The sequence below is a fragment of the Carya illinoinensis genome, chromosome 15 (assembly GCF_018687715.1).
Source record: "Carya illinoinensis cultivar Pawnee chromosome 15, C.illinoinensisPawnee_v1, whole genome shotgun sequence".
In the NCBI taxonomy this organism is placed as follows: domain Eukaryota; kingdom Viridiplantae; phylum Streptophyta; class Magnoliopsida; order Fagales; family Juglandaceae; genus Carya; species Carya illinoinensis.
Window position 1 is genome coordinate 11,781,517 of NC_056766.1, and position 24,153 is coordinate 11,805,669.

A 24,153-nucleotide genomic window follows, 5' to 3' on the forward strand; every position below is an offset into this window, starting at 1 on the left:
CAGTGCGTGTGCTAGCAGGATATCAAAAAATGTCAAGGGTCTCGTGTACTCTACCATTGTTAGTCAAACCCAAAATCATGGTGTTCCAGGATATCAAATCCCGTACACCCAAATCAGCAAACATCTTCATGGCATAATTAACTGACCCAAATTTAGCATACATTTCCATGAGTGAATTAGCAACAATTGGATCTGACTCAAAACCCGATTTAACCAAAGCATGAATTTGACCACCCTGCTCTGCTGGGGGGAGTGTACAAAAAGAACTTAGAACAATACTGAGTGTGAACTCAGTTAGCCTGAAATTCTTCCTCAAGCTCCACTCAAAGAGTTGCAAAGCATCCTCAACACAACCATGTGCTGCATAGCCTGAAATCATGGATCTGATTCAAAACCCGATTTAACAACCAAAACAGATCAATAACAGCACTTGCTACAATGCTATTAGAATTAAATGGTTAAATATATAAACAACAGCACATAATTATATTCTGTGCATGCAAAAGCATTACCAAATGTATAATGCATGCATGGTTTAGGCATATAATTATATTCTTTCCAGTCAAAGATGAATGAGAATGGTCCTTCTAAACTAATTAGGCATACAAGTACACGACTACTTGTTCTTCTTTTCTCATTCACTACTCAGAGCTAACAGGCAAGCAGCATTGCTAATGAAGTGATAACTAGTAACAATATATGTGCTTTAATCAAAGGATAGAAATTAATTGCCAAAATGTAAGTTAGGAAACTTCATGATAGATCAAATCAGAATACCATGCTATATGAAAAAATCAAGAAAGAGAGAACTCAAGATGTACCTCTTTCATTTATTTGCAAAAAAACAACAAATTAATATGGATGGGAAAAACAACAAAAAAAATTTCAAATTACACGTGTTTAACACGCTTGGAGAAAAATTGCATGTTTGATGCATGCATCTACATGCAACATATCTTCGTCAGATCTCCAACATTAATTAAGACTAATGTTAAATTATAAATTTAGTTTTCATTTGAGCAAAAATAAAATTTACAATTAAAAGATAATTTTTTTTTTATATAAATCATAAATCATCTATTTACTTTTTTTCAAATGAAATATGTAAAGTTACACTCTTTAAAAATGTATAAACCATTTTTTATTGATCAATGACATTTATTTTTACATAATTTTTTTTACTAACTCGTTTAATAATTGATTAATCAAAATAAAAAATAGAAAATTAATTTGTTGTTTTCTTTCTAGATTTCATGTTTCCCATCCAACTTAAAGAACATGATGCAAAAAAATCTACATCCAATTTATTTGCAAGTAGCCCTGCTTATCTATTCTTTATTTGCAAGTCAATAATTTAGGAGTTTCTTACATCCAATTTATCTTGGAGATTGTAACACTCCTAATTATTTTAAATTTCGTTGAACTTAATTAAAAGTGGATGTAGATTTTCTTAGGGCATTATGCGGTAAAATCATATTTAGATGCAATACCATAACAATTAAAATCAAAGCCATTCTAAACCATTGTGGAATGAAAAATTAACAACCAAAAAAATGGAGAACGGGATTAGAAGCTTAAAACAAACTAGCCATAAGCTTAAAAGAAAAACAGAAACAAACCACCACTTTATACATGTTTAACAAAATAACAAAAAAAACCCAGATCTACCAAAGGTTCTTCCCCTTTTCATTTTCTACACAAATGTTACGAATAAATTTTTTTTTTTTCCTGGTTCAAAGAGTTCGATTCATACCTTTTTCTTATCGTAATAAAACAGACCCAAATCTAAAACATACCCAAATCACAGAGAACAAACCTTGAGGTCGAGGATGATAGCGAGTTGGCGACGATGATGATGGGTCACGGGATGACGGGGTTTCTTCGACCGGCACTGAGGAAGGGAGGCTAGGGTTTCTTCGATCGGCACTGAGGGAGGAAAGGAGAGCTATCTTTACTTCGATCGGCCGACGACAGTGAGAGAGGGAGGCTAGGGTTTCTTCGGATTGAGAGAGAGAGAGAGAGAGAGAGAGAGAGAGAGAGAGAGAGAGAGAGAGAGTCAGATTGTGGGGGAGGGGGAATCGGGATGCAGGGTGCCAGGGGCATATAACCCAGTGCCAAAACGGCGTCGTTTTGGCACTGGGTTTGAGTTTTAAAAGAATCCGGTACCCAACCCGGGTGTACCCGGGTTTTAGAAACCGGGTACCGGCCCGGGTGTTTTCCGGGCCGGTGCCCGTAACCGAAACCCGGTTATCCGGGTTCTGGACCGGGCTGGAAAAAAATCCGGCCCGGTTGCCCAGCCCTAGATGAGAAATGTTATAACCACAAAAATAAATCAACAAATTAACGTGGTTTCATATGAAACATTATATTTATTTTATAATAAAAATAATTTTATAATCTAATATATCATATCAAGTTACGCTTTGCGAGTTTTCTTTTATATAATCTTTTTTCTCTAATTTGATATATAAAATAATAATTAATTTACAGTAATTTGTTGGTGAAAAGTATAATTCTCACTCCCAAAATCAAATAAAGATACGCAAAGTTGTTGTTATTGTCTGATAATGTGGGTGGATGCATGACCAAACTCAGCCTAAAACAATTGAAGTCAAAGAATCCAGAAGTAATATTGAATTAGTATTAGGTCAATTCTTATTTTAAGCACATGCATGGCTCTATTTTCCACGATGATCAGTGCCATCGTCGACCCATACGTGGGAGCCAACTACGTACACATTTTTGGTAATTATCTGATAATTATGGGCAATCGTAGGGCCACAGCTGGTACATACTGTTGAGAGCTGTAGTTAGTTATTTTGATATTTTTTAAATTATATATATTTAACATTTTTAAATATATTTAAAAAAAATTCGTATCATTATTAAAAAACACTTCTTTAACCATAAAGTTAAAAAAAATTAAATAAAAAAAGGTCAAAAAAGTATAAAATATGCCCAGCAGTGACACCAACATTATTTAAGAATTATTTATCTATTAAGGACTTGTTCATGATATTACTCTATTTAAGAACTTTTTTTTATTCTATAGTAATATATTGAGGTGAAATAATATTTAAGAGATATTACTATAACTTTTTTCATACTTGATGTGACGCTCCCAAATCCTCACGCCTGGACACGGAGAAATCGAGACGTCCGGATGGTAACAACCCAGGTCACCATCCTATCGACGGGCGCCAAGTGTGTGCAAAGGCAATAAATGTGCACGAAAGAACACGCAGCGGATAACGAAAATCATAACTAAGTACCAGAATTTTTCTTAACGTAATACAAGCTGTTTAAAATGTACATAGATAAAATATTACAAAAACACAAATACAGTTTTAAACAAATATAAAACATAGCATCAGCAGCCCGGCAGAGCCGCATCCTCGGGCTCAGCCTCCTCCTCTTCGTCCTCTAACTCTGCACCAAAAGCTACGGAACCAAGAATGGTACCGCAGGTAAGTAAAACCCAAACACTACCAGATAAAAACACATAAAACTCAAACAAGATGCATGAAACATGCCCAATGCACAAAGCCCATAAAACACAAGTTTTCCACACACGCCAAAAACCCATTTGGCCCAAAAACACACAACCTTTCTAACTAACACGCCAAAAGTCACATTTGGCCCAATATCTCTCCAAAAGTCCATTTGGCCCAATACCACGCCAAAAGTCCCATTTGGCCTCTCAAACCATTATCCAATTTTAACCGCATGCACCATGACCTCCCCTAGGGGTCATCCGCACACCCTGACTCCAGTGCCACACCGCAGAGTACCACCACGCGTGTGACACCTAACAAGCGATGCCCAGTTCCGCGCCCCGCGCGTGCGTAGCCAAGCAGCCTCTAGCCCTCACCAGCGAAGGGCCACGGAGTCGGTGCGTAGGGCGATGCCCGGTTCCGCGCCCGGCGCGTTCGTAGCCAAGCAACCCCTAGCCCCCGCTCCCGTCGTCTAGCGACAACTCAGGGGACATCACTCAGTTTATTCCGCTCCCGAGTGACCAGAGGAGCTCCACCGGGATAATATCCCATCCCGGCTTGGGGTCGTGATACACATGCACTCGTAAAACCACTCACGCCAATACACAGGCCTTTCACACAATTCCACAAACACACATGCATGCACCATGCAATGACATAACAATGCATAATAAAATAATCAAACAACATAAATCAATTAAACAGACAACTCCGTCCTCCATCCATCCGACCCCCGAAACTCCTCGGACTCAGTCCGGAATCAACAACCAACAACAATAAATAAATTGAATGAGCGATACATATTTAAATCTGAAAATAGGGTTTGGAAAATACTTACAGCGCTATACGGTAATTTTAGAAAACAAGCAGCGTTGCAAACGGCGGCGGAAAAGCAACGTCACAGTGAAAATTCACTGCGGCCGTGGGTTTGAAAAATCCACTTTTGAACGGGGACAAGCTAGGACACGAAATTGATAGGGAATAATCTAAGGATGGTTGTGAAGCTATTGGAAGTGGCGAACGGCCGTGGGTGGCGGCGGAATCGCCGGAAATGGCCGGAAAGTGCAAATCGGAAACTAAGCTCGTAAGAGCTGTTCCGATGGTCGTTGGAGGCCGGAAATGGGTGGGTTAGGACAGCAAGGAGTCGGTGATGAAGTGGTGAAGAAATGGTGGCCGGAGGTGGAGCGACGGCGGCGGATCGGAGCAAAATCCGTGGAGGCTTTGGAGAGCTTTTTCGGCCAAACAGCCGGCCGGTTGGGGGTGGGCTTTGGAGGGGTGCTGCGCCGGAGGGAGGGGAAGAGTTTGGGACCGGTGGGGGGCCAAACAGTGGCCGGACGGCGGTGGGCCGGTAGAGAGAAGGCTCTGGCCGTGAGGGAGAGAGAAGAGAGAAAGAGAGCCGATCGGGGGGGTTCGGACGCGGGGAGAGAGAAAAGAAAAAAGAAAAAGAAGAAAAAAAGAAAAAGAAAGGAAAAAGAAAAGAAGAAGGAAAAAGAAAAAAAGAAAAAAGGAAAAAGAGAAAAGGAAAAAGATGTGAAAGGAAGTGAGGTCCAATCCTCACTCCGGGAAAACAAAACTAAACCGCCAAAAAGATTAAAAACCACAAAACAACTTAAAGAAATAAAACACAACATCAAATAAATTAAAAACCAATTTTAAAACGCAAATAAATTAAAATAAATAACTGATATATTAATTAAAATAAAAACAATTATTTCAGCGAAAATACACTCAAAAGCGGGTCATCACACTTGAAGTGGACAAATTTTGGAAAAATCACCCTTTTATCTCTTCATCTTTACCACTCATTTTTTAATGACCACCAAAATTATCAAAGAAAAATGATTTATAGATTCCTAAATATGTAAGTCTCGCACACTTGTTTGTTTTTTTTTTTAAAGGACAGTTATAAAATCCACATAAAAAATCTACTTTTTTTTTTAACGATAGATCCAATTTTTTTAAAAAAAAAAGATGTGCGAGATTTAAGCTTAATTTATCAAAATCTCAAATCATAATCTAACCCGTTAAGCTTAATCTATCAAAGTTTCAAATTCTAACACGACTTATTATATAACCTGTTAATATAACGGATCGTGTCGTGTCAACCTGTTTTGACCTATTAGTAAATATTACGAAATAAGTTAATATGACACAATACAACCTATTTCAAATTGTTTATATAAATTGGTTGAATAGGTGTAAAATTAATCTGTTTGACTTGATTAAATTTAATAGAATTTTATATAAATGTTAAAATCACAATATCTTTAAAAATTATAAAATTAACTACAAGTCTAAAATTACAATCCAAATAATAAAAAATTGAATTTAAAATTCTAATAATTTTTCTTTTAGGTATAATTGTAATTTTAATTTTCTTAACATGTCATAACGGGTCAAAACGGTTTGACCCGTTATTAACTCGTTAAGTAATCGTGTCTTAACGTGTCAACTTATTTTAATTCGAACCTATTAAAATTAAATCCTAACTCACTATTATCGTGTCTTGTTTATTTTAAATTAACACATCATGTAATATATTAGTACCTCTAAATTTGACAATCAAAATATGAAAAGAGTGGTAGCTAGAGACTAGAGGTTACGTGAAGTGTGGTTTTCAGTAGCTAATGCTTTTTTTCTAACTTTTTCATATATTATTACAAAATTCAAACGCTAGCTGTTTGAAAGGACTAATTGGACATTCAATTTCGTGCCTATCATGTCACCTTAAAAAATGAGGATTATGTATTTTATGCCCACGTTTATCAACGTGTTTAGACTTTAGAAGCTTAAACTAATGACACTTTGAGGTTAACAAACATTAAATAGACTAATCACAATAAAAACAGACATCAAGTGGTTTTAATTTTTTTTTTTTTTAAATAAAAGGCGGAGGCAACCAACATAGTAATCCTCCGTAGATGTGATCATAAGAGTCTCTTCCTGCTACATAATATTCATTATAAATCATAACTACTGGCCTAAAGGCGAATCCATCACTAGATTACTTTCAAAGTATTCAACTAGTCTAAAGTGGTTTAACTTATGTTCTAATTTAAATTCCGATTTCAAAACCATAAAATATATACAACTATATTTTTGTAACCATTTCTTGACATTATATCGTGGGTAATTAAAAATAATGATTAAAATAATAATAAATTTCATTTTCATGAAAAAAAAAAAAACAAATTAGAAAGATATGCTTAAAATCATATTAAAATTTCAATTTTTTTTAAAAAAAATAAAAGAATAAATCCTAAAACATAAGAATAAAAATAAATAAATAAAAGCTCAAAGCATTTTACAACAAATTAAACATGATTAAGAAGCATAAGCAAGATAAAGACAAAGGTTATCTGTTAAAATCAAGTGCATGTACGTGGTGAGCAAGAAAGGCAATCCTTATTACTATTTTCCATCGCTCTCATACCTCTGACTCTCTTCCCTTTCCACAAATATTCAAAGGTACGGTGGTTGGAGCCCCCAACTCTTAAAATTAATTAATTATCAATATCGTTGTATATGTCAAATGAAGCCTAGTAATTTTATAACAAGGTTAGAATGAGCTGTAAATTCACGTATCCTAAATTCTAAAATTGCGTCTTCTATTAATATAAACATTGTTATACCCATCAAGGTGAAGCCTAGACATCAAAAACAAACTTAATATGATTTGATTTCGTATTAACAATTGAGAACTATTAGATCTACATAGAGATCTTATAAAAAAAACAAGTGATATATTATATCTATTTTACAATCTAATATATAGTATCAAGTTATGCCAGTTTGTAATATTTTTTGTAAAATCTCTATGTAGAAGGCCAAGTGTTTCTCTTAGGAGTTAATCCGAGTCCTAAAACTATACTCTTAATGAATTATCTCCTATAATCAAGAGTGTTGTATTGCAAGGGGAAGCCTAGAAATAAAAGAATGAACTTGGAATTAATATGAACTTTGATATTCTAGATTTCATTCTGTATCAGAGTATTTCTAAGTGCTAATAGGTAGGATCATGTATTCGAAGGTGATTGGAACCTACAAGTCCTAAAACATCATTACCAAAACATCGTTTTAGTAACGAATTTTTTTTTTTTTTAAAGGGATACAATGTGTAGGGATACAATGTGTTTTTTTTTTTTTTTTGGGAAAGGGAAAGGGGGGGATAATTTTAACCTAACCCCCCCTCCCCTCGGCAGTCTCTCTTCCTCTCCTCTCTCTCTTTCCTCTCTATGGTGCTATCCTCTTTCCGTCTCGCACATCGCCGCAGTGGAGCGGTCTGCGTCCTCTTCTTCCCTTCATCCTCCTCTTCTTCTCATACCCTTTCTCCATTTCTCAATTGCCATGAGCCTGTGGTGGTGGGTTTGCGATATCTTTTCTACTAGTTTAGGTTTTTTTTTTTTTATGTTGTGGATTTTCATTTTTCTTTGATATTTTTTTTTTTTTTTTTTTTTTGGTTATGACCACTGTGAGTGGGCAGTGGATAGGGGCTAGATGGACGAGGGGTCCGGCCCCACACCCTGGCACATGGATGGAGACCCCAACCCTAGGGGTGCTGTGGCAGATTCCGAGGAACAAAAACCGCCTGCCTCCCATGCAGAGCTAGGGTGCGGGAAGCGAGGTTGTGGTGCAGGTAACATCCCTAATAACTATCACGGCAAAATCTAGTTGCCAACTAACAAAGTTATTATGAGTTGTAAACTCCTACATCCTAGCTTCGATTCCATAAACACCTGGAGTCATATATTCCAAGGTAGTAGAAATGCACACATTCTAAGACTAAACTCTTACTTCCAATTATCAACATTCTTATACTCACTAACATGGAAATTTGTATTCGTGAGTCATATTCATGTCGTGTCAAGTTATGAATATTAGACTAAATGAAAACTAGAACCTAACTCATTTAATCAATATTAATATCACATAATTTTCATTAATAAAAATAGATATATAAGACTAAACATTTATAAAATCTAAAAATAGAATATAATCGTGTTATATGGATTGACGGTGGATTTCACAAGTTGTCTTGCATACGACCCGATTATTAATTGTCTTATTAGATCAATCCATTTTAATCCAAACTCATTCATATCAAACCCAAACTCACTTATTTCATATCGTACTCGTGTTCGGTTCATGAATTTTTTTATAGGAAAATGATACTTTATTCAAAACAGAAATTTCAATTACATCATAGAATAGACCAAACAATTTGTGAAATACAAGTTGGAATTGAATTCCACCAAACTGAAATGTCTTCTAGACTCCATGCATGCTTAGCCAATTTATGTGCAGCCTCATCAGCTATGCGAACTGTATGCTGTATTGAGCATCTTGGTATCTTCTTCATCAACTCCTTAACATTATAGATCAGATTCTCAAGTAAAAACAGATGCCCAGTAGCAAGCAGTTCATTAACAATAAGAAGTGAGTCACTCTCAACCACAAGATCATGTAATCCCAAAGGAAAGCATAACTGTAATTCCCTTAAAATGGCTATCAGCTCGATTCCCATGGGATCATTCACCTCTACTTCTTTCTTACTTGCAGCCATTAAAACCGTTCTCTCAAAATAATCCCAACTCTTGGCTCTGCATTGGTCAGTGAAGATTGCTCCATCAACAAAGATATTCTGAATTGTATCATATACTTTCATTTCTAAGGTCTAATAACAAACATATAAGCCGTTATTCGTTAACTTGGATATTCTGAATTCGAATTCATACTAGGAGTTGCTCACAATTACAATTCTGACAGATGGAATCGTGTATTCGAAATTTAATATAATAATAATAATAATAATAATAATAACACCTGAATTAAAAATAAGAATCAAACTGACGAGAAAAATAATAATAAGAAGAATCAAACGGTCAAGAAATCGAAAAGAAAGTATGAAAAGGCGGCTCCTAACGTCGTGTCTTTTTATTAATATTAAGTACGAATAATGAATGAGACGAAACGGTCAACAATCTCTGCAACTGTCTCACTTCTTCCCTCCTTCCTACCATATGCTCTGCCGTTTTAATCCTCATCTTCGTTATACTTTTCAAGCTGTCCCAGCTTCTCCTACCAAACTCCCAACAATCACTCAAGTACAAAAAGCATTCGCGAGGTACCCGATAATGGAGATCGTTATTCCACCGACTACCATGGATTTCGAGTTCAACAACAGCAATTCACGTCCTTCTTCGCTTTACATGAGCGCTCCTTCTACCCCTAAACGTTTTGGCGAGTTCTACTTCAGTGCTCCGACCAGCCCGTCGCGTGGCGTCTCCGAGTTTTACCGGGATGAGTTTCCGATGCGGAATGAAAGCAGAGCTGGTGGCACGAGGGACGAGGCGGCGGCGGAATTCGCGTTTGATTTTTGTGAAGAATTAGAGAGGAGCTCGTTGCCGGCTGATGAGCTCTTTGATGGTGGCAAAATCCGGCCTTTCAAGCCTCCTTCTCGGCTGCAAATCGGCAGAAAAGCGGAGGCGTACACCACTCCGAGCAGTCCTCTTTTGCTGTCTCCCAAATCGCCCAGATCACAGGGGAAGAAGACATTTCTGGGTGTGTTCTCGCCTAGACGTAAGAAAGACTCCGACACGTTTGCGATGGAAGTGGAGAACACTCGCAGGAAAACAGAGCATGAAAGAGGAAGAGAAAGAAGTACAGACATATCATCTTCAAATTCAGGGCACAGGGTTTCTAGGTCGCTCTCTCCTTTCAGGGTCTCCGAGTCTCCATGGGAGGAACAAGAAAAGACCCAGCAAAACACCAAACAGCCATCACTGAACTCGAAGGCTTCATTTTCATCAACTGCTGTTTTGTCTTCTTCTTCTTCTTCTTCTTCTTCAAAGAGTTCTTCTAAGAAATGGAGTCTGAAGGACTTTCTGCTGTTTCGGAGCGCATCGGAAGGAAGAGCAACAGACAAAAAAGATCCTTTCCGCAAGTTCTCGCCGGCTTTGCACAAGAGGCATGAAGATTTCAAGAACTCGAGCTTCCTGTCACCGGACACTTCTGGTTCAGTGGGCAGATCGAGAAGAGGACCAGTTTCAGCCCACGAACTGCATTACACCGTGAACAAAGCGGTGTCGGAGGACTTGAAGAAGAAAACCTTCTTGCCATACAAACAGGGAATTCTGGGCAGACTGGCATTCAATCCGGCAGTCCATGCACTCGCCAATGGCTTTGGGTCATTCACACGTCATGAACCTAGATAGATTCTTCATAGATTTTCCTAATTTTTCACTTTTTTGTTGTAAAAAATAGTTACTTGTTCCTACAAATGTAGAGACTCACATGAACAACTGAATTTGTGGTTCATAAATACCATGCAGAGAAAAAAAACAAACTGTAATTTTACCAATGTTCATTAGTTTTAGAGGATAATCGATGGAAACAAACACAATCAAAACTTGTGTCTCCATCTTGATCATGTTTTACCATTTCCCACCGGCTTGTTCTTACACTAATGTGTGTACAGAGTGGCTAAAGTCTTTGTTTTTTATTTTTTTGAATTACTGTAAAATAATTATGGGAAATAAAAACATAGATCTTCAATAGTCCTACTTACAATTTTCTACCAGCTTGTTCTTAAGCCATCAGCACCAACAATCATCCTATAATTTTGTTCAGATGGAACTCAAATATTCTCAGCAGATGTGTTGGAATGAAGACAATGTGGTAGTTACTAGTTACCCATTTTTTCCATCATAATTTGCTGATTTATACATTCTTGATTAAGAACCAAGATTTTAACGGTTAAGATTGATGCAAATTTGATGGTATAAAATAAAGATTGGGTGATAAGTTGTGGGTTAAACGGATATTTCCCCAAAAATAGTTATAGAAAAAGGTGGAAAAATAATTCAATAATGTTGGCTCTTATTGACCATTTACTTGCTCAGCCAACACCAACCATCTAGAAAGTCAAAAGATGTCATAACATGAGACAAGTACGCAGCAATCTTTGGAGTAAATTTCTTGGCTTATAATTTATGTTTAGTAAAGAAAAGGAGCACATTATATAAGAAATAAAATAGTCAAAGATAATACATTTGGATATAAGAAATATTCTATTTATAAGCCAATGTAAATAACACACAACATAAGTTGATTTAAAAGAAAAACTTGTAAATTTAAATTTTATAAATCAAATCTTATCTTATATAAATAGTTCACTCTATGTACCTCCTTGAGAATAAAATAACCCTAAATATAAATAGAATTTTATTAATAGGGTTGTCATGTTCCAATAAAAACAGCTAGTCCAAGAAAAGATTTGTCAACTTCTAGAAGTGAGAAGGCTACAACTACTAAGCCTAGTTGAATGAGGCCCATGAGGGTATACCAATGCCACACCTTCCACACCTCAAATGCAACTGGGAAGGGAAGGCTACCAACCCTCCTCCCTCCCTCAGAAATCATTAAAAAAATTACACCAATAAGGATCTTGTCCATTTTAAGTAAACTGAATAATATCCCTTTCATCTAAAAGATATTTTGGTCATTTTACTGAGTTTTGCTACTTGCAAGACTAGAGCATCAACATACCACTTCTTCTGACCCCATTTATTGTTATTTAAAAAAAGTTATAACACCAATATTTTTCATCATATGAGACCTATTTTAGCTGTGTATAAAGAAAAACTTGTAAATAGATTTTTTTTTTTATCTTACTTGTAAACATAATGTGAAAGCACTAAAATATCTCATATTTTACATTAAGTCTAGTTTGGATTCGGAAAGCGTTTTATCTTATCTCATCATTATAATTTTTCCAAACTTTCACATAAAATATAATAAACAATTTGACTTTTTCAAATCTCAATTCTAACTTTTTCAAATCCCCAAAACAATAATAATATTCTAACAATATTTTATTCAACATTCATCTTTCATCTAAAACCATCTCTTTTCATCAATCTAAAACCATTTCAAATTAATACAATCCATTTGAAATGAAATGAAGAGAATAGAGGATCTTGTTCTAAACATACTTCTCCTGGCATGGATGTAAAGTATGTGATAATAGGTTATTAAACTCACGTGAACAGTGGGTAGAAGAGCAAAACTCTAATTGTTCAAGAATGCTAAGACATTTGGCTATGGAATAATGATATTGGAACCAAATTGTGACCCTACTAGCTGCATTTCAGGTCCTAGGGGGAAAAAAGGCCAAATTGTATGGACTGGCAAGGGCGTAGGTAAAAGAATCGCTAAGGAAACTCCCACATCAGAGAAAATTTAGAAGTATTGAAGGTTTTTAGCTTGCTTAAAATTTTGCAACAATCAACATCTAAATTCAATCCCACATGACCTAAGATACGGTAGAAAAAACCTTGCTGGATCTGCTAGGGTTCTGCATAATTGCGCTTCTGGCAAGTCTGAGCTGTCTTTTCTTTTCTTTTTTGATCGGTTATCTGAGCTGTCTTTTCTAATAACAAGTCATATAATAATGTCATATGTTTGAAATGAACATCGAATCAAAGGAAAAAAAAAAAAAAAAAATCCTTCATTAGAAACTCAATCAAATATATCATATAATTGACCAGGAACAATAATCTCTACGCTTATTTGAAAGATAAAATTATACAGAACGTGATGCGTAGTCATTTTTCAGGTTTCTGGAACAACTGGTTAACAAGATAAGGGGATTGAGCACGCCTGTACTCACTTTCAAGACCCAAAGCTTCAGCTTGTTTGGTGTAGTAAAAAATTCAAGCAGATGAAAGCTTATTGAAACCAACAGATTGATTGCTCCTGTCAGATTGCAAATATTAGACTCTTGGCCAGTAAATTTATGAAATAGGGATGCAAATACCAGATATTCTGGAATGCTGTACCTTTTCACTCACAGCTCAGTCAAAGTTATCAATTTTAATTGGATTAATCTCGTCTGCAACATCGAAGTGTCCAACCAATCGTGCAAAGAAAACCATTTGTTGTTCCAGTGTGAACTTAATGTTCTCAGCCTGTACACAGCAGTAGATCAATCTTACTGTTTCCCTGACAGTTTCTTGTTGGGTAACAAATAATATTACATTATGTACCTTGCGAAAACCATGTTGTTCTCCTTCATACTCTACAAGAGCAACCGGTAGACCCTTTTCTTTCAATGCCTGGTAAATTTTACGGGCTTGGTCAGGAGCTACAACCTGCAAATGAGAACATATGTTCAATTCATCTTATCCCAAGTTTGTCCATTGTTTGAGCATGAGGACTTTGGATGCCAGTCTTTAACTCATCTATCACAAGTTTGTCAATCATAACAACAAAAAACAAAATAAAAGAAATGCGAAGGAAAATATTTATGTACTTTGTCCTCCAATCCTTGGAATAATATTATAGGGCAGGAAAATTTATCAACAAAATTAATTGGAGACCTCTCGAAGTAATCCTTTTCACTTCCTGCAACCAGTTAAGAACCGCCTCAACATAAATGAGGTAAATAAAATCAATGAACAAAAGGTGTCAAATGTAATCTTTTAACTTACCTACAAGATTATCAATATAATGAGATTCAAATTTGTGTGTTTCTGCTCTCAACAAGCTCAAGTCAGCTACCTGTTCATAGAGCAAGAAGACATTAGAAACCTGTCAGTTTCCTATTTCAGGTAGAGCTCTTTATATTTTTATTATTGCCTTTCATTTCATGAACTAATTGCTTTATTTCCTAATTCAACATTAAATAACAAACAATTTTTTATTAGTAAACCAATCACTCAGTGAGAATTGAGCAATGATAATATCAAGCAAACGAACACTGATCTAATATCATCAAACAAGCCATATATTTAAAATGGTTATTGTTTCATACTAAAAATGTAAGAGGGAAAAATTCATACAGGAAACAAAGTTTCTTCCACCGAAACACATTTGATTACAATGTAACACTTCCATAAAAAAATCTTGAACTGAAAACAGCTTCTGGTATTCGTAGGAAATAAGAAACACAATACAGACAGGATCCTTCAGCAAAAACTTATAGAAGTGCATCGCATGGTAAACCAAAGAAACCAATGAGTTGATACAGAGCTGTGTTGACCAGTGGCACAATCTTGCTAACGGCTGTTTGTAAAACTACCAGAAAACAATATCACAGTCTGTCAACACAACACTTACACCATACAAGGAAGCTCCAGCCTTAAAAGTTTCTTTAAAGGCAAGAGCTGCTAAGGTTGTATATCCACCAGCAGAGCCCCCAGTTATACATAGTCGTTCCCCATCTACCTTTCCAGAGTCCACCTAAACAAAAATGCATGTTACCATAAGCTGATAGGTACACATGAATCTCATTCTAGAGAGGAAATTAATTATAGAACATAATTACCAAAAATCTAGCACAACTACAACAGTCATTAACATCAACAATTCCCCACTGCCCCAAAAGCCGATCTCGATAGTCTCTGCCATAACCTTCAAAATAAAGTCCATTCACCTTAGCAACAGGTATGCATATTTGTAAGGCAACAAAAAGTTGAAGATTGAGCAGAATTAATCCAAACCTAGAGCTAAAATCCATTGTTTAATAGTGAAATCACATAGATATGGAATCCAAAATTTAATAATGATAGATTAGGAAGGACAAACCAGTGCTTCCACCATAGTTGACATCAACAAATGCCCAACCTCTACTAGTCCAGTACTGAATGTTCAGATTTAACGACCCATGTGTTTCAGATGTGGGGCCTCCTGCAATATTTCATGACATTTATGATAGATATATATACATAGTTGGATGAGTATCAAGTTGCACTTGGAGTAACACTTATACAGGCTAACACCATTCAATAACTTCTCATTCAATCGATGTTTTGACAGTCCTGCCATTAGTTACATGATCTCTACATGTTGATCTTGCTCCATAACAACAAAATGATTAAGTATACTTTCTTATATTTTACAAAATCTGCCAAACTAATGAGTTTCAGATGGGATAATAAATGACATCTGATGCAGTTTTTTCAGTTGTCAATGTTTCGCTAAACCCACCATTGGTTACCTGATCTCTACATATTCATCATACTTCACTGATATCAATACATAAGAAAATTTAGAATAATCTCATCTAAAAAAGTATGTGAATTTACTTATATTTGAGAAAACTTAAAAGCGTGTTTCAGACAAGGCATGCAATCCTTTTTTTTTTTTTGTTTTTTTTTTATTTATTGGTAATGCAAAACTCTATTGAATCAAAGTAAATAAGCATTGCCAAAGTACATAGGAAGTATGTGAAAGAGAACACCTAGTTACAAGTTAGTTGCTAGAAAATTATACAAGAAAGTCATGAACTCTTGTTTCATTGAGTACAATAACAGAACCACTAAGAAATAAAGTGATCTTTGATACGACTCATGAATCCGACACAAATACAACTTAAAATAAAAGAGTTAGAATGAAACTTAATAGGGTTTAGTTTGACAGGAATTGACCTGGTTAATTATCTGGCTCTATTTTTGTCATATTGTTGGCAAACATTCACAATTCTCGTGTTTTTTTCTTTTCAAAACCTAATCCTTTCATGCCTAGCGTTCTATGGTTTTATATTCCTTTCATATCGACACTACATTGTACTGATGTATACAAAAGAATGTCAAAGCAAATGAGGAAAGATGTTGTGAAGAAGTAAATGCTAATGATATGGTTGAAGTAGATTAAAAAAATGTGTCTTTGTAAGATCCAAAAAGGAGTTGGCTCAAGTGATAAAGTCCTTGGACTTGGGGGTATGCTCCCCACAGGTCTGATGTTCAAATCCCCTTGGGAGCAAACAATCTCTAGGGCTATCGGACTGTAGGATTTTCCCTTTGAATTACTAGAGGTGCACTTGCAAGAAACTCTTTGCCAAGAGCCTGCGCACCCCCCAGGATTAGTCGGGACACTGTTCCTAGACACCCAGAGCCAATCAAAAAAAAAAAAAAAAGACCCAAAGAGGGCTCAAGCCACATCTAGGTTATACTCCAAATCGATCAGTCAATGGTACAATTGGAGCTCATTGGAATCATTATAAAAAGCAAGAACTTCTCACTCACAAACGATGTGGGATCTCATTCACACCCTATAATCACTCAATATGGGGTATCACATTCCTCCCTTCAATTCCCAATGTCCTCGTCAGACCATTCCATCATAGGTGACATAGCTCAAATCCCACATTTATGATTGGGATAGGCTCCAATATATTTGTAACAACCCAAGGAAGACCCAAGCCATATATGGGTCATACTCCAAAATGACTAGTTAATGGTACAATTAGACCCCATTGGAATCATTATAAAGAGCAAGAACTTCTCCCTCCCAAGTCATGTGAGATCCTGCTCACCACCCATATCACAAGTATGGAGAGTGATAAAATGGACTAATTTGACATAAATCCAACTAGACCGTTTAGTTATCTAGGTCGGATATGAGTTTACTCATTTATGATCTAAACCCAACTAACCTAACATGAAACTCAATGACTCAACACGAATTGTCATCCCAAGTTCCAGATTCAATAGTAAATGGCATATGATGAAAAGTATTGTAAAGAACGACATTACAAAGAGTTACACTGTATAACTTGAACTCAACCTTGTGTGCACACGTAAGTGCAAGATTTTGGGTACAAAATAAAGTCCCCATTTTTTACATACAAGTTTTAAGTGGAAACATTAGATAGTATGGATTTTGAAAGCCAATCCTAGCTTCTTCTTCTTCTTCTTCTTCCTTTTCTTTTTTTTTTTTTTTAAAGAAAAGATTAACCATAACGTACCATGGCTTTTCAATAGCAATGGGGGCTTTTCTCCCGAACTACCTTGGAACTCAGCATTAGATGGTGGATAGAAGTATGCATATGCATTTTGACCAGGCACTTCTGTTGGGAATTCTATGAACTCAGGCACGCTAAAGTACGACTTGTACTTTAAAACATCAGATGAAGAACACCAAATAATCTCAAATTCAGCTGCTTTTGTTTTATGTTCATCTAGAGTCACCTGAAAGACAAAAAAAAGTGAATATTACTAGACATTGAATTAACTAATCATTTTAATCCATTGACAATTGCCTTTGCTGGTAGGTATTGAAAAAACAATAGCCTTCGAGTATTTCTAGCTATTAAGTAGCAGAAACCACAATAGAGGGTACAGGAAGCAAAAGTAAGAGGCATTCCTTAGCTACTGATGGCAGATGAAATGCAGATGCTCCCTCCACATACAAGCATTGTTTCCCTGAACTCTGCATTCACAAATAGGCACATTTTACAAAACCATCACCTTCTTAACAAATTTTCTCATCTCAGCAACATATTGAGGATCAGGATTTGGAAAGTACGATATTATCTATATCTGTGAAAGGAATATCAAGCAGAGATAATGAACTCTGAGCATCATCCAGAATTGCAAGATATGATGTCCCATTCTGCCTACATGCACAATATTTTGATCAAAATACAGGAAAGAAATCATAAATTACAACCAAAAGCAAGATAAATCCATAAAATTAATCATGTTAACCAGTAGCTATGTCAGGGTTACCTATAGCTGCAAGCAATTAAATTTTTCTGTTCATTGCTCTGAATGAATTCATAAGAATTCATGCCAAATACCCATAATGGTCTGGCAAACTCGGCATCCAAAGAATAAACTGCTACTACCTTATTCTCAGACTCAACCTGCCCTCAAGGAGGAAAATATAAGATAATCAGTACCATACAATGCCATCTGACCAAAAGACACAGCCGAGCAATGTAAATCTGCATGAGGAAAAACTACGCTCGAGATTTTGTAGACAAAGAATCGTTTAGGGAAAATGAAAATAACTAATCACAGTACAATTGTGTTTGCACCGTAGAGTTGTTCATTGTATTGCATAGCAGTCTTCTCTACTGTGCAGTTGTACAGTTGTCCTTTTTAACTTCGTGTTCTCTACCATGCAGTTATACAGTTGTCCTTTTTAACTTCTGTCATTTTTCCTTTTGCGCTTTGTTGTACTTTATCTCGCTTTTGTACTGTATACAGCCCTTTAAATACATTCTATGAGATTATATCAGATTATTGAACTCCATTTTTTGACTATCCACACAATTTTATTTGCTTTCAAACTACCTGTCATAGTATCAGAGATTTTTAGCTCTCAATAATCAGTTCAAAATTATAAAAAAAAAAATAATCAGTTCAAATTGAAAGGTACGTGGTTTAAGTTCAAATTATCATTTTGAAGAGTAATGTGGCTGTGTATGATCACTTTTGATCCTAGATTTGGGAAGATCATTCAGCTTTCATCTGAATGGTTGATCAAAGTTGTGGTCTCACATTTGGGAGCAAGTCATTGGGATTGCTGATGCATTCATAGATTTGAGTTCAATGGCATTAGAGAAAGCAAACACATCTCAGCCAAATTCAATGCATCTAATTATTTTGCATGAAGTTTCACTTTCAGTTCTTCTCCAAATGTACTATGAACTTACTAACCTAATGATATATACTATTCAATGTAAGAAATTTACCCATTTGTAGATATTCCAGAAGCCACTTTTTCTATCAGTAATAAAAAATAGTTCCCCTGCAGAGATTCAAACACAACAGATTATTTTAAGCAATCAAAGCCACTAAAAATTTAAAAATTAGGTAACTTATAAATATTTCATAGCAACCATTGATCATATATATGAACCATTTTGTTCTATAAGCCAGCACAAGACCCAAGGAAAAAAAAAACAAGCCAAGAGAATGGAAGAGGAACTCGAAGGCATTTCATAGCACAAAGTAGTTTTTCATAAGTAATTTTTTTATAGGTAGTTTTTTATAAGTAATTAGTAAAAACATTGCACAAAACAAGTAGCAACCAATATACACGGTATGTGTACAAGAAAAACAACCAAAAGAAATTCCCTTGCAAAAAGTAGGCCAGGAATTTGCCTTAGAACGAGGAATTATATATTGATATCATAGAATTTATTAAATGGTTGTGCAAGCTCATCAACATCAATCCAGTGAAACCATACACAAATACATCCATGAAGTTCAGTCCCATAGGTGGAACATGTGTCCACATCATGAATGGCCAAGACCATAAAATTCCTCAGATGAATGGTAGGGGATACATTCAAACTGTTGTTGATTCCATAAAAATTATCTGAATAAAATGGAATTTATTTGGGAAAGATAAAAGGATGCAAGTGCAACCTTGCCCATGATAAAAGTGGGTTTGAGGAATTTTGTTTGTACATATATAATGAGATTTACTAAATAGAAAACTTTAACATGAAATTTGGCAATTTAGTTTGTTCATCAACCAAGGTGATCGGTAGAGTACCATTAGGGGACCACTTAGGTTCAGTTGGAGACTCCACAAGCGTAGAATCCGAGCCAGCAACACAGATGCGCTTGTAGACCTCTCTACATGACAGCATACAGAAAGTTAATAGTAACAATCTAATGATAATAAGATTTATGTTAATATGATATGCAAAAATAATTTCAACACAGAAGTGTTGATAAAACTAATACATTGAGCTGTCGGTAAAACTAACTAACTAATGGTACTGCAGAGTGTGTGGGAGTGGGACTGCAGAGAATTAGGCTCTACGCATACAGCTGGGGAAAGAAAGTTCCTGTCTACATATAAATGCAATGTTTACATCATATGTGGAAAAATATCTCCAACCATGAAGCCTAATTATTCTCTTCTATAAACTTAATGTTTTGAATGCGTATACATAATCAATGTAACTTGAGATGTTGAAAAAACATCCAACGATTTTCAACAACTGATCTCGATGCCATTTAGTTTTGCCTCTACAGATCTTCTGACTTTCTGCATGACAACAAACAAGTGGAAATTCCTGCAAGCGCCTACCAGCAGGTTTACACATAAAGTCCATGTGATCAAGAAGGGAAATTTAACACCTAGCACAAAGATATTTACTGAGATATTAACCTATGAAGGGAATTGTGCTCACCCATTTTCAGAAATATAACCAACCCAGAGTTCTGATTTATCCCATGGCATGTTAGGTTGACACCATTCAATCCATGCCATTTTTTCACCCCTGGAATCCAAGCGTGGAAAAGCATAGAAATCGTTCCCGCCTACTAATACTTCTGGCTCTGAATATAATACGATCCATTAATAGAATGCAATAAGCATCAAATATTGAAAACAATAGATAATAAAAGATTGAATGAAAAAAATAAAAATCAACAATTCTAAACCTCTCGCAGACTTGGTAGCATAGGACATAATCTGCAGCATCTTAATTATTTAATCATTTTCAATACATAGACACACAAATGAAAATTAAACCGTTAGTTGTGCCCCTGCTGGTGCAGTTTCATCTTACCCTGAATATCCTTGCCACCAATCCCCATTGTCACAATTGTCGTGGTTGGATTCAAACTACTTTCACGATGGTCTGCCAAGTGATTAACCAGCATATAGATTAAATACTTAGTGCTGTTTATAGAAAATGGTGGTCTACTAGAACAATAGCAACTCCCAATTTACCTTCCTGTACAGTGATATAACGATTAAAGCGTGCATCAAAGACTCCATCTGCATAACTGACTAATGGTCCGCCATAATCTGGGGTAAGTGGTAGAGGAGTAGAATCTGCTTGGAACCAGTTAATAACATCAGTGACTTGCAATTGAACATTTAAATCAGCAGTCTGTTTTCTCAGAACTTAGAAGACAGGTTTTAGTGCCCTCATAAAAATAACAAAAATATAAGGGAGATTACTTACTCTTTGCAGGGTCAACTAAGGATTAATAATCAACTCCCTTTCCAAACTAGCAAGATAATACTTTGTATGATTACCAAGAAAACGCATGAACTAGAAACCCATTAAAAGTGTCGTTTGACGATCAAATCCGCAGTAATGCTATTCTTTACAACAAGAATGACATTGTTAAATAACAATTCCATACCCAACCCATATAACATATACATCTGCTCAGGTATGTGCTCACATGGAGCGAACAGGTGAAAGAAAATAGAAAGAAGACTTTAAGGTTCGGCAGAGTATATGCTAGTGATCAAATATACCTTTAGAATTTAATGACTGCTTGTATAGTCGTTGATCCTTGTAATTCGAAAATATGACCGTATCACCAGAAACCCTGAAAGCTCCACCACCATATTCTTGAGCAACTGTCCTTACCCCAAACTCCTTAGGCGTGATATCAACAGGTTCATCCCCCGGTTTCCCCGGCTCCTTCACCAGAACCCCTCGTCTGAATACATTACAAGAATACCCCAACTCAATTACTTGATTCCAGTTTAAGAAATGACTCTAGAGTTTAGGAAGGAAATGAGAGATAAAAGAATCGCGCGCACACAGATGCATGTATAGTTCACTATATTTCACATGTACGCACCCGGCTTCAGTGGGGCGCGATTCAAGCCAGATGAGGCTGCCGCGGGCGTCAACGGCAGTGCCTCCGAGTCGCTTGGAGGAGCCAGAAACGACGTCTGCGGTGATGGGGGACTTCCAAGAGCCGTAAGGAGCAGGGATTTTGTCTTGCTGGGGGAGTGAAGAAGCCGCCATTCTCTTACAGCTGCAGTGATGCCTTCTAGTGGAGACAGCCGCTATAAGTCTAAGACCGATTTGGTTCAAGCGGAAAGCGGAGTAAGAAGATGAAGAGGAGGCAGAAGTGACGTAGAAGCGAGCGATGAGACTGACCGCCATGACTCGGAAGATTGTATATATTATCTTTATTCGAGGACACTGATAAGCTCAATTGACCAATTTTTGCTGATCATCATTCCACGTGTCATACATTACATTTATCTTTTAATTTTTATTTTTATTTTTCATAAATTACTTGAATTTCCTTCACTCATCACCTATAGACTAATTAAAAATAATGATTATAATTTTACTTTCTCAAATTAGATCTAGCGAGGTAACGTTCATCTCTTGATGATAAAATGTTTGCCCGTTATATGTATAAAATAAGGAAAAATTTAATTATAAGTACAACTACGAATTAATATATATACTAATCTAATGTGATTAGTTAAAAAATAAATTTTATTAAAAATAATATTAATTTAAATTTTAAATATAAAAAAATTAGTATTAATATACAGATTAGTACGCGACTTTACTTATACATAATAAAACTCATAAAATAAACAAGTGGCGTGCTGAACAAAACATCTTGTTATGATCAAAAAAACATTGCATAAAATATATGTACAAAACAAATGGGCAATAGAATCAAAATATTGGTATACGCCCGTATTGTTGGCTAGGGTTGAGAATAGACTAAAGTCGGAATCGGATTCGACTTTTCCGACTCCGCTAATTAAGTCGGAATCCGATTTTGATATCTAACTTCGCATCTAATTAGTGCAAAATCCAATCTACTTGACTCCATTAAAACGGAGTGGATGTCTGATGTTAAGTTTGGGCCTCTATATTGAGCCATATATGTTTTGGGTTATTTTTTAGTTGGCTTTGTTTTAAACTATGATTCAACGGAATTTTTAACTCCAATTTATTGGTCAATGAGATGGGCTCCTTACAAAGCCCAAACTAACTTTTGAAAACCTACATAATTTTGAAGCCCATGCTGTTGGGCTCATACAATGGGCTCTATATAGTTTTGGGCTTAAGCCTTAGGAAGACAAATGAATAATAATAAATTTTGCAAAAACGATCAAGAAAATATTTTGGGTTCACGTCGACGTATAAAATCTGAAAATAAATACTTTTTAAATACAAATAAAATAAGTATGATTAAAAATACAAATTCCTTATCAAATTTCAACGTAAAAATCGAAATTAAACTAAAGTCTCCAATTACAAAAGAAAATACTAAAATGCTTAACAAAATTACATTAACGAACCAAAAAAAAAGACCATCTAAGCATTCAATAAATAACATAAAAAAGAACCATAAACATTAAAAATACATTAGATGAACAAAACAAAACATACCAACAAAGCTACACTATGTAGGCATTCAATACATAACAAAGCAAAATTTCAAAAAAAACACATAATTTCCAACAAGTACCAAAGGCCTAAAGCAACACAGCTCCAAACACATTCCACAATAATAACACAAATGCAACATGTTCCCAACTCAATTCTAACGAAATATCAACACAACACAACTCTAATAAGGACAAGCACAATGAAAATGTTGTTTCCAAAGATAAGAATGAATAAAGAAATAATCAAATGTGACTGACGATATGTAGAAATCTTGCTAGTTGATGCCTCCGAATTGCTTCTCTCCACGTGTTCCCTTCTAAGTTGTAGTTGTTAGAAGTGAGAAGAGAACAAAATTAATGACAAAACAAGAAGATGCCACTAAAAAAACATGACAATATATAAAATCATCAAAGGTGAAAAACTTGACTAATGCAGCTTATTCACGTCACCGAGTATACTCACTATATTGGTCATTAATTATACAATTGAAAAGGTTAAAATACATTTCATGGTATAAAAAATGACGAAATAGAAATATATATATATATATGAGGTGCTAATGATTTCAATAGTATTACCATAGCCTAACTTATAGTTGTTCACATCATCAAGTTTATTCGAATAATTTTGACTCAGACATATGGATGTAGATTTTAACCAATTTTGAGTGCACATAAGAGCCTCCACCATTCTAAGAGCCAATGAACTACTTTGAAACAAATCCAACACGCGAACTCT

General features: G+C 35.6%; 3 protein-coding genes across 4 annotated transcripts; 1 reads left to right on the plus strand and 2 right to left on the minus strand.

Annotated features, from left to right (window-relative positions):
* Positions 1–22: 22 nt before the first annotated feature.
* On the minus strand, positions 23–9,159 carry LOC122296668 (pentatricopeptide repeat-containing protein At4g32430, mitochondrial-like). The gene is made up of 2 exons (XM_043106471.1): positions 8,727–9,159; positions 23–369 (listed from the first exon to the last, which is right to left on the minus strand). The coding sequence occupies exons 1-2, from the start codon at positions 9,157–9,159 to the stop codon at positions 23–25; spliced, it is 780 nt and encodes a 259-aa protein (XP_042962405.1).
* Positions 9,160–9,457: 298 nt separating this feature from the next.
* LOC122295972 lies at positions 9,458–11,056 on the plus strand. The gene has a single exon (XM_043105266.1). The coding sequence runs from the start codon at positions 9,515–9,517 to the stop codon at positions 10,706–10,708; it is 1,194 nt and encodes a 397-aa protein (XP_042961200.1). The 5' UTR covers positions 9,458–9,514; the 3' UTR covers positions 10,709–11,056.
* Positions 11,057–12,981: 1,925 nt separating this feature from the next.
* On the minus strand, positions 12,982–22,173 carry LOC122295971. Of its 2 annotated transcripts, XM_043105265.1 has the most exons (19): positions 21,848–22,173; positions 21,516–21,703; positions 20,976–21,080; positions 20,812–20,883; positions 20,431–20,578; positions 19,785–19,867; positions 18,976–19,031; positions 18,005–18,141; positions 17,802–17,892; positions 17,640–17,705; positions 17,242–17,464; positions 15,081–15,182; positions 14,821–14,906; positions 14,613–14,735; positions 13,985–14,054; positions 13,807–13,898; positions 13,541–13,645; positions 13,334–13,462; positions 12,982–13,250 (listed from the first exon to the last, which is right to left on the minus strand). In XM_043105265.1, the coding sequence occupies exons 1-18, from the start codon at positions 22,156–22,158 to the stop codon at positions 13,349–13,351; spliced, it is 2,172 nt and encodes a 723-aa protein (XP_042961199.1). In that variant the 5' UTR covers positions 22,159–22,173; the 3' UTR covers positions 12,982–13,250; positions 13,334–13,348. The 2 variants fall into 2 exon arrangements, 1 of the variants encoding a protein (XP_042961199.1); XR_006238341.1 differs by lacking the exons at positions 12,982–13,250; positions 13,807–13,898 and having other exon boundaries at positions 13,340–13,462.
* Between the last annotated feature and the right edge of the window lie 1,980 nt (positions 22,174–24,153).

What these genes read in the sequence shown, in the direction of transcription:
- LOC122296668 (XM_043106471.1), bottom strand. Translation starts at nt 9,159, where the DNA reads ATGAAAGTATATGATACAATTCAGAATATCTTTGTTGATGGAGCAATC. An exon ending in GTGGAATTCAATTCCAACTT is followed by an intron (nt 370 to 8,726) that starts GTATTTCACAAA and finishes CCATGATTTCAG; the next exon opens with GCTATGCAGCACATGGTTGT.
- LOC122295972 (XM_043105266.1), top strand. Translation starts at nt 9,515, where the DNA reads ATGCTCTGCCGTTTTAATCCTCATCTTCGTTATACTTTTCAAGCTGTC.
- LOC122295971 (XM_043105265.1), bottom strand. Translation starts at nt 22,158, where the DNA reads ATGGCGGTCAGTCTCATCGCTCGCTTCTACGTCACTTCTGCCTCCTCT. An exon ending in TCGCGCCCCACTGAAGCCGG is followed by an intron (nt 21,704 to 21,847) that starts GTGCGTACATGT and finishes TAATGTATTCAG; the next exon opens with ACGAGGGGTTCTGGTGAAGG. An exon ending in GTAGTTGTGCTAGATTTTTG is followed by an intron (nt 14,736 to 14,820) that starts GTAATTATGTTC and finishes ATTTTTGTTTAG; the next exon opens with GTGGACTCTGGAAAGGTAGA.